Source organism: Myotis davidii, unplaced genomic scaffold, assembly GCF_000327345.1.
Source record: "Myotis davidii unplaced genomic scaffold, ASM32734v1 scaffold44, whole genome shotgun sequence".
NCBI lineage: Eukaryota > Metazoa > Chordata > Mammalia > Chiroptera > Vespertilionidae > Myotis > Myotis davidii.
In genome coordinates this window covers 3,384,510-3,394,739 of record NW_006299705.1, presented here as the reverse complement: position 1 = coordinate 3,394,739, position 10,230 = coordinate 3,384,510, and the positions used below count along the sequence as shown (strand labels likewise).

General features: G+C 42.2%; 1 protein-coding gene and 1 pseudogene across 1 annotated transcript in view; both read right to left on the bottom strand.

The window, feature by feature from the left end:
- The window catches only part of IQGAP2 (IQ motif containing GTPase activating protein 2), a 240,154-nt gene that overhangs the window by 89,010 nt on the left and 140,914 nt on the right, over nucleotides 1–10,230 (bottom strand). The window contains exons 11-12 of the mRNA XM_015571569.1: nucleotides 9,396–9,559; nucleotides 5,820–5,980 (exon numbers count right to left, since the gene is read on the bottom strand). Of these exons, the coding sequence (XP_015427055.1) occupies nucleotides 5,820–5,980; nucleotides 9,396–9,559 (325 nt within the window). The remainder of the gene's footprint in view (nucleotides 1–5,819; nucleotides 5,981–9,395; nucleotides 9,560–10,230) is intronic.
- LOC102775308 lies at nucleotides 1,862–4,140 on the bottom strand (annotated as a pseudogene).

The window sequence follows — 10,230 nt, the reverse complement described above, 5'->3', positions numbered from 1 at the left end:
TGAGGTTTTCCCCTTACCAAGAATTATAAGCCTACGAAGATACTCTGTGTCACTAGTAACATATAATACTGAGCATTAAAAAATATGGATAAATGGCAACTTCCACTAGTTAGCATCCCTTCTAAAAAAGAGTGCAGAATCCTTGTGGGTATCTCACATGCTAAATATCTAAATGATAGTCCAGTGGGAATAAAATGAGGAAAAACACAGAAAAAAAAAACTGGCAATCACCCATCATTTCTTTAGCAATGAACCAACACTAGTCAAAGGGAACCGATTTTAGGGGTAAGACATAGCTCCGCAGGCTTTTCCATCTGAGAGTTAAAGGCATGAACTCTGGGAAGTGCTCTGCGGCTTACCCCACCTCTCTCAGAGTTCTCTTCACCATCTTCCATGAGCCAACTAGTAACATTATATATCTAACAAACTTGGGTAGTTTTGAGATTAAAATTCCAATTGAGTACAGCAAATGTTTATTAAACACATACTATATAAAAAATATGTTGCAGGCATCACAGGGATATTAAAATGAACAAGATGCAGCCTTTATACTTCAAGGAGCTACCAGTCTAGTGGATAAGACAACAAAAACTCCAAGGAAGTTTTTCACTAGGAAGAATAAAAATTTTATTTTTGGTTCCAAGATTGTGTTCCTCACCACATGATGCTAATTCTCAGGAGATATGATATGACATTAGCGGGGGCGGGGAGAAGCATGGAAATATTCATGGACGTATAGTAGGCAGGGCCTGGCAGCTCCAATACCGTGTCAGCAGACAGGTATGTTCCTGGTGGTGAGAGGAGCACATATAGACGGAGACAGCTAGAAAGTACAGCGTGTTTGGACCCAGCTTGGCCGATGGGCAAAATGCAAGGAAAGATGCAGCTGTAGCTAAGGGCAGAACATGTTTAGAGTGAGTCTGTTCTTAATTCGGACGAGAGCTGGGAACACTTAAACACAGAAGCATTGTAAACCCAGCTACACTTTAGGACATTCAGTCTGGGAACAGCACACGCCTAGAGCCATGCCCATCCTACATCACTTTTTTAAGAATTAGACAAAAGAATCTTTCTGGGAAAACAGTCCCAAGTGGGGGAGGGGGGGGAAGCCATGATAAATAGCTACAGACTCTGTAAGAATTCATCCAGGCGGCCATGCCCGTACTCTTGTGCTATGAACTTGCACAGCCATAGGGAGTGGCCCAGACCCAACAACGTTTCCTAAACGTGAAAACCTGTAAACCGGGCTTCCAAGAACTTGAGTGAAAAGCTGACACTGAAAGTGAACTGCTGAGGCTATGGCAGCTCACGGAGGCCAATGCAACTGTCAACACAGGAACCAAAGTGGGCCCTGAAACGCAATCGGTATTGGGTCGCCCAGGTGACCCAGAAAATGCTTAAATAAAAAAAGAATTTTTATTCAGTGTTTAAGATGAAAAACTATAAGATTTTGTTTGCAGCTGATGAGCGGAAAGAGAAAAATAAACCACAAATCACCTGACGGGCTAGTTAAAACGCTCTAACTTAGAGTCAAATTACTCCGTGCCATACCAGTGACTTCGTGTGGACTTAGGAGTTCTGGAGCAAAATAGCTCTCAGCAAAACGTATTATCTGAGAGCACAGGGCCAATGGATATATGAAATACTGAATAAGAAATCTGATAAAGGGAGGCTGTGGCAGCTCTTTTGATTCTTTTAGGTTTCTAGCAGTTGGTTACTATATGCAACTGAGTTACTGTAGCAGTGAGTTACTTTATCTCTTGACTTGTCTGAGTTAAATAACTTTAACCCACTAAGCAGGAATAAAGAGACATTTTGTAGATTGATTAGAAGACATAAAGCAGTCCCACTTCTCCAGTAGAATTTTAGTTTAATTAAACCATATAAGAAACAATGATCATGCACCTAATGTACTTGTCACACCACACCTGTTGAGTAGAATTTCCATCCCAAATGTTTTCATCTTTACCCTCATCTTGAGTCTCTCAATCTATGTATCTTCCCCTCCTCTATAAAAAAAATCTTCCCCCCATTTCTCAAGCACTTTCCTTCTGATGGTTTCCCCTGAATTGCTAGCCAATGCAAGGGTTGAAGGTTCCCAAGATGCTGTTCCCACTGAGATCCATGCAGAGGAAGGATTACTGAACAAGAAGTTGCTAATCAATCCCCAGGAGGCAAGGAATGGCAAAATACTCTCCCCAACAGCGTCCAAAAGTCTGCACTGGAAAATGTACCAGGGATGTAGCTGGCCTTCTTACTGGGCAACAGTACCACTGACGCACTGGAGGCAAGTTTCACATCCAATAAATTCTTTTTATACACTTCTTTGGTAAATTCTTTCCTGGGAAAATGGTTGCTAATGAAAAATTACAATAAATGTTGCCAACAGCCTGTGCAGCAAACTGCCTTTCCTCTTCTAGAGGAGCCTGAGAAGGGAACTGATTTGTAAAGAGAGAACCACCAGAAATATAGAATTGAATTCTTGCAACTTTGCTTCCTTCTCTTGCAGAAGCGTCCCTCTTAACTTCCATTTCAGCCTGTGTAGCCAGCGAAGCAGCAGCGTTAGCAGCTTCTACTTCTTCCTGTGTATTTGGAAAATGAGTAGCTTCCTGCATGGTCCAATGCAATCTGATGTTTTGTACCCTCTCAAGCTGCCCTATCTTCTTTCTGACTTTTCCGTTTCTTTCCTCGAACATTCTTTTTGCTAATTCCTCTTCTTGCTTTCTTTTATACACCAACATTTCTTTTCCAGTTTTCCTCCTCTCAATTTCCTTCTTAACCTCTTTCTGTGTTCTTCCCCTTTCCTTCTCTCTTCTCTTCCTTTCTTCAAGTGTCTGGGTTGGTCTCTGCTCTGGCAGTGAGGTCCTCCGCTGCTCTCTGATGTGAACACCCACTAGGTCCTGAGACGGAAGGGAAAGGCTGGATCTTTCTCCTCCTGTTGCAGAATCTGACTTTGCAGCAGAAGCGGGTGGTGTCCCACAAAGCTCCCCATTTCCGGACTGAGAGTTTTCAGAAGTGTTGTTAGGTTTGAATGAGGTGGACAGAGTAGAGACTGAACTTGTTGACTGGCTGCCATTTGCCACTTAAGTTTCTCCTTTTAATGAGTGCATCTGCTGGACTTTTTGAATTTTGGTAACAAGTTCATCTGCAGAAACACTTCCTTCTATTACTGCCAAGGGAATTCTACTGTCTCCAATATAAGAAACCAGGTGAACCAGCCCGTGTGGCTCAGTGGCTGAACACCAACCCATGAGCCATGAATTGACTGGCTGCCATTTGCCACTTAAGTTTCTCCTTTTAATGAGTGCATCTGCTGGACTTTTTGAATTTTGGTAACAAGTTCATCTGCAGAAACACTTCCTTCTATTACTGCCAAGGGAATTCTACTGTCTCCAATATAAGAAACCAGGTGAACCAGCCCATGTGGCTCAGTGGCTGAACACCAATCCATGAACCATGAAGTCATTGGTTCGATTCCTGGTCAGGGCACATGCCCAGTTCCCAGCTTGATTCCCAGTGTGGGTGGTTCGATTCCTGGTCAGGGCACATGCCTAGTTCCCGCTTGATTCCCAGGGGATGGACGTGCAGGAGGCAGCTGATGAGATGATCCTTCTCTCTCCTCAATGTTTCTCTCTAACCCTCTCCCTTCCTCTCTCTCTAAAAATCAGTTAAAAACACTTTTTGAAAAATAAACTGGTGGAATACATACTAGAGGATAGATTTGTGGAAACTGTAGGTAGGCTTGACTCTTGGTACTGATTTTAATAGCAAAAAACTGTTTGAAGATGCTTTTGTCACTTTCTCATCTTCCCAACTTGCAGCCATCACTTCCCATGAACACCACAAAGATTGCATGCTCCTCTTGGCCAACAGGATGGCGGCGAGGATGGCGCCCTGGAACCACAGCATCCTCCACTGATCCTGGGTGCTCACTGCATGTGTTGTCCCCGTGGTCCCGAAGTTGGCCCTCCCTCCCCTTTTCCCCTTCATGGGACCCCGCAGCTCTCCATCCCACCTCTCCACCTCGCTCGGCACAAATGCAAACCCGTCAGTGGCCTCGGGGGACATGTGCAAGTGCAAGTGGGAGAACTAGGAGTGCGCCTAGTCATGTGACGCCACACACCAGGGTTGGCAGTGAGCTCCCTCAAGAATTTTTAAAAATATTATTAAAACATACAGAATACTTGAACTCTGAGGCTGAGGCTGTATCTGTAGGCCCTAGTTGAAAACCACAGGTGTAAAAGTGGTTCTCAAATGGGATGTGGGACTCCTTCCTCAATGGGTTGTTTGTCAATTGGACTAGGGCAAGAGAAGATTTTTGAAAATCAAAATGGGTGATTGGGAGGGAGGGGGGACTGTCCTTTAGAGGGCGTGGCCAGGGATGCTAAATCTGTGGGACAGCCTTGACAATTCTCTCAGCCAGATTCCCCATGAGTGCCCCAGTAGGCTGTTAGGCTTCATGAGGAAGTGACCAGCTTTGTCTTCTACTCCAACTCTAAGAGAGAGCAGAGCAAAGCCTGGTTAGGTAAGTTTAGGGACAGATAAGATCTAGGAAGACCAATCTGGAGGTTATTATATATAGAAGCAAAAGTGAAAACGAGGTGGTCGCCTGGGAAATGGAGACACTTTGCAGAGGTATTGCACACAGATTGGATACTGACAGGGAGAGAAGTGAGTGGGCTGTTTACAGCAGGAGGCTGCCTGGCAGAGGGCAGGGGAAAACTCAAGCTGAACTTGAGGTTTCTAAGCGTGGAGGAGAGGGTGGTGTCATGAACAGAAACAGTAGAAATAGTAGAAATAAATTACCTTGGAAAGAGACTCTGAGGCATAAAGAACCAGGTGGCCAAATATATGTAGTGTAAGAGCATCAGTTTCTCCAAAAAGACTAAAAACAAGGAAAATCCAGTGTTCTCCTACTTTTGGGCTATTCTCTACATAGACAAGTGGTCAAACACCAAGTTAAAAAAATTTTTTTTCCTGTACAACTATATTGACTCAGGAGAATTACTCAACCTTTCTATTTGAGCAGTTCCAGAAACAATAGTTGAAGAGTTTTGTCAAGATCTAAGCAGACATCTCCCCCTGGTGGTCACAAGGATGGAAAATCACTTGTTTTTTTATTTAGGCTTTTGTCTTGCCTGAATCTTTCATTGGGTTCCTATTCCAGGCCCTTAATGTTCTCTCTGGATTTGCTCTAGTGTTTTATAATACTGTCGATTGTATTATCTAGTACCATATTTAAGGAACACGAAACAAAATATACTAAACTGAGATTGTTACCCACTGCCATGGTCCACTGTGGTCTCAGCATTCCTTTGGTTTAACCACCAGAAAAATGAGATTTGGGGCCCAGTTGCCAAATTTTGGGTTGATAAATCCAGATTCAGTTTCCTCATCAGTAACATAAAGAGAATTGAACCAGAGGACTATTAAGGTTCCTTCCCACTTTCCTATATATTGTCGTCTCCCAAAGAAGCACAAAGGAGGGTATAGAGAAGGTATGTTTTCAACATTTCTTGCATTTTTAGCCCATCAAATATAATCTTTGCTAATGACAAAGTCAGTCAGCAATTTCCATAGGACGATCATTTTTAGACCTCTGCTTCACTAAAAGGAAGAATGTATAGGAGGAACTATAATATTACACTCTTAAAACAAAGTAGACTAACTCTCATTTTCTTGAAAGTTAGTTAGGTAATTCACTTTCAAGAAAATGAGCATGGCTATATGGATTTCTTCAATAAGTAACAAATCCTTTATTTGTGAGATCTGCCAAACATACATTTCTGCGTTGAGAAGAGTTTTGGAAAACATCTTACCGTTCAACATACGTCTCGTCCAGATTGTTGAAGCCTATTGCTGGGCTTCTAAGTTGATTCTGCACAGATACCAGGTCCTTGCTGTCCAAGGCCTGGTTTAGTAAAGCAACAGCAGACAGCATTTCCACCGCAATCAAGAGCTCCTCGTGAGCCAAGTAGTTCTGTCGGGAAACATGGCAGTAAGTCCACACACCTTGTGGGTACGATGGGGGTTTAGAATGCACATTTCAAAAATGATGAAAAGTCAAAGATTTTGACAACCCAGGAGAAAAAGAGCTCCCTGGTCACCTATTCTTCACCGACTTTAAAGAAGAAGTAAATTGGCTTCCGGGATTTTCTTAGGTGGTTTTGGCAACTGAGTTCATTACAACCAATTTATGATTCAGAAAACAACTGCATTCCCGTAGCTGATTCCTACTCCCAGCTGTATTGGCTGCTCACAGGCTCAGTCTCACCAAATAATTAAGCCAAGCATTAGAGAATGTTGTCACTGTCTGAGAGTGTGAGGTAAGATTTTAGGATAACTAATGATTTTCAATTTGAATTAAGGGTAAGGAAAAGAGGATAGAATTTCACCTAAAAGTTATAGCCCCAGAAAATTAAATAAAAATACTTAAGGTAAGAATATTGATTCCAGCTCCAAAAAGTTAGTCACATATTTATAATTAGGTAAACATTTTAAAATGTACTATAACATCTAGATGTTTAAAGAAATGTGAGGTTTATCTTTTGGCAAAATAAATAAGAATCTCTAGATTTACAAATCTGAATTTGGCTTATTTAAAAAGTACATCTTAGATTTTAGAACACTTTTCCTCTTTAATTTTATCTTCCATTTAACCATTTTATACTAACTTGGCCTAACTTCCTAAAGATTATTTCTTCCATATATTGAAGGAACACAAAGGGGGCATAAAAATGAATTAATAAAAAAATCTGATATATATCTTTACATCTAGGATATTATATGTATTTTTATATGTATGTAATATTTATAATATAGATTTCTGAATATCCACAGAAATCTTGCAACAAAATGATTTTAGAGTAACAAAGCGTAATTTTCCCTTCCAAAGCAAATGGGAAGAAGAGGTTATTATAGGGAACATGTAACTAAATTTTATCTAAATATCTTATATTGACTATAAGTTTAACACATAGGGAAAGTATAAAATTACAAGTAAAGGGTAGAATGGAATCATTTGAGATTCACCTATTTTACCCTTTCAAGTGAACTATCCACAAATATCTAAAGTGGTACACAATAAAAATGATAAGGAAAGATAAAGAAATAGTCATTAGTTGACTATTGACCAAATGGGGATGAATGACTGTGTAGAGTTCCAGTAGCCTTGGGCTTCAAAGCTAGAGAAGTAGCAGGAAATATTAATGCAATTTGAGGAAATAACCTATTTTTCTTTTATTTTAAAATAGCATCTTTTGCCCAGCTGGTGTGACTCAGTGGTTGAACACTGACCTATGAACCAGGAGGTCATGGTTCGATTCTGGTCGGGCACATGCCCAGGTTGTGGTTGTATCTAGGTTTCGGGCTTAATCTCCAGTATTGAACACTGACCTATGAACCAGGAGGTCATGGTCCGATTCTGGTCGGGGCACATGCCCAGGTTGTGGTTGTGTCTACCAGTAGGGGGTGTGCAAGAGGGAGTGAGAGAGTGAGAAACATCGATGTAAGAAAGACACATTGATTGGTTGCTCCTGGACGGGGATTGAACCTGCAACCCAGGTACATGCCCTCGACTGAGAATTGAACCCTTGACCCTTCAGTGCACAGGCCAATACTCTAACCATTGAGTGACACCAGCCAGGACTACAGAAGGGTTTTGAAACTAACTTATTATTTTTCTAATTACAAAAATAACCAAGATAATGCCATATATTTTAATCTAATTTTCCACTTAATATTAAACATGTCATTTGTTTCCTGCTTTTCAGTATTAGAGACAATGCTATGAAACAGCCTGTGGCTACAAACTTTTGACTCACATTCTTTTCCTAGGAATGTGATTTTCAGGAAAATGGGTAAGAGCCTTTGATACACACCATTCAGATCACCCTGCAGAAAGGCTGCACCATTCATGCTCCTGTCAACTGTGTAGGAGGTGCCTGCTGCCCCAAATCTGTGCCTACACTAGGTTAGATCTCTCCACTCTACCAATCTGATTTCTAAAAATAACTGTATTTTGATTTAATTTACATTTAGTTACTTCTGGTTGAGTTTGCACATTTTTTGTGTTTGTCATTATGAATATTAGATATTTTGTGAATTGCCCTTTTATGCTTTTGCCCCCCTCCCACATTTTTTTGGTGGATCAGTACTGTTTCTAATTTTTAAGAGCCAATGTCCTTTTATGTTTCCTTAAAATTTTAATTTAAGATAATTTTTTTTTCACATTTAACCTTTTATATTGAAAATTTATTCTGATATGTGTAGTGAGGTAATGTTTTCTTTTCCAAGTGGAGAAATATTTGTTAAGGGTTTCATTCCTTTCCCCACCTTTTAAAATACTAGCTCTCTCATATATTAAATTCTTGGCTCTGTTCCAGTACTTCTCATCCTGTTCCATTGTTTAGCTGAATTTGTAGTACACATGCTCTTAATTACTCTAACCTTATGTGAATATTACTGTTTAATACTATTCACATATTAAGGAGCATAAATTTACAAAAATTAAAGCCATGGTGCTAATGTTCTAATTGTAGATTTCTATAAATGCTGATTTTGAGCTTATTTTTCTATTAAAAAAACATAACATTTCAGACTCTGTGATCGATTGCTCCACACAGGGAGGCCCTGCCCACCCAGTGGGGGCTCTGCGATCCATCACCATATAGAGGGTGGCCCTGCCCACCTGGCCAGGGCTCGAATCGATCACAGGGCAGAGGGTGGCCTGGGCTTCCCTCTGTGGGGCAATCGTGGGGCAATGGCGAGACCGCCCCCCCGACCCCCGACCAATCGCATGGCACCAACTTTGGCTGGCCTGGCACCGGTATGTGTCATAGCGTGGTCGTCCGGAAGGTTGTCCGGACAGTCGTTCTGCTGTTTGGTCGTTCAGTTGATTTGCATGTTATGCTTTTATTATTATAGATATGCACAGCCCATGGACACAGACAATAATGTGGTGAAGGCCTGGGAGGGGCAGGTGCAGAGTAGAGGGGTCAATGGGAAAAACACCGCCACCACCAACGAAACCAAGGGGACATCTGTAATACTTTCAACAATAAAGGTAAATTAAAAAAAAAACACATTTAAAAATTCAGTAAAGTTTAAAAATGATCCAAAAAACTTTAAAAAATCACAGCGAACAAGAAACACCCGTTTTCAATGGTATTTGTGTAGAGCTCTGTCTACACTTCCTAACTATGCTCTTAGATTCATTACGTGGATGAAAAGCAGGTTAAAGGAGAAGGCAGCCATGAAATTGGTACAGGGAGACCTACAAGACGGGGATTGGAACAAGTTAAAGACTCTACACCCCTGTTCACCTCCTAAACAGCCTTCCTCATGGCCTGGACCCATACTGAACATCTCCACAACTGCAGTCTCCTCTGACTCACCATAGCGTTCTGTTTCTGAAGGTTGAAAAGTTCGTTCTGATACATCGCAGCTGCAAAGGGATAAACAGCAGGCAGCTGGGCCTCTGGTCTCTCCAGTGCGAGCAGCGTGCTCTTGGGGTCGCCTTCCTGGATGACAGCATTGATGTGGTCCACTGCAGCCAGCCCTGAGGGTGGGAGTCACACCGTCAGAATGTCCACATTCCCACTGTGGCCTGACCCATCCAGCCCAGCTCTCCAAGGATTAGAACCAAAGGAGTCACTGCCCATGAACTCGGAGAAGCTGCAGTTGGAGGACAGGCAAAACCTTGGAAACGGTAGCTGAGTGACTGGAGGTTGGTCCAATGCTTGGAGGTAGGACCTAAGAGAACGTCAGCACGGACGGAGCTGGAGTTAGAGGTCATTCCTGCCTAGCACGACTTCCTTACAAAATTCTTCCTCTGTGGGCGCACCTCTTCCATGAAGCCTTCACATGGTTCTAGTCCCGAGGATTCTGCACCTTGGGAATCCACACAGTATTTGGAACCGGGCCATACAGATCCTGCAGGCATTGCTCTTTAATGCTCCTTATGTGTCCAGCCTCCCTGGGGAGACTGAAGCTGTGGGAAGCTCGCCCTACTGCTGTATCCTTCCTCCGAGTCAGAACCATGGAAAACCCGCAGCCAGCACTCGGACACGCTGCTGCCCGAGACTGATGGTATTAGTTCTCAGAACAGCCGCTTCTCCCTCAACTGCATGTTCTATGAATTATGGTTCTTTATTTTTAAAGCCTCACCCAAGGCTAAGAGAGAGGAAAAGAAGGAGGGAGAGGGGATGTAAGGAAGAGGGGGAGAGGGAG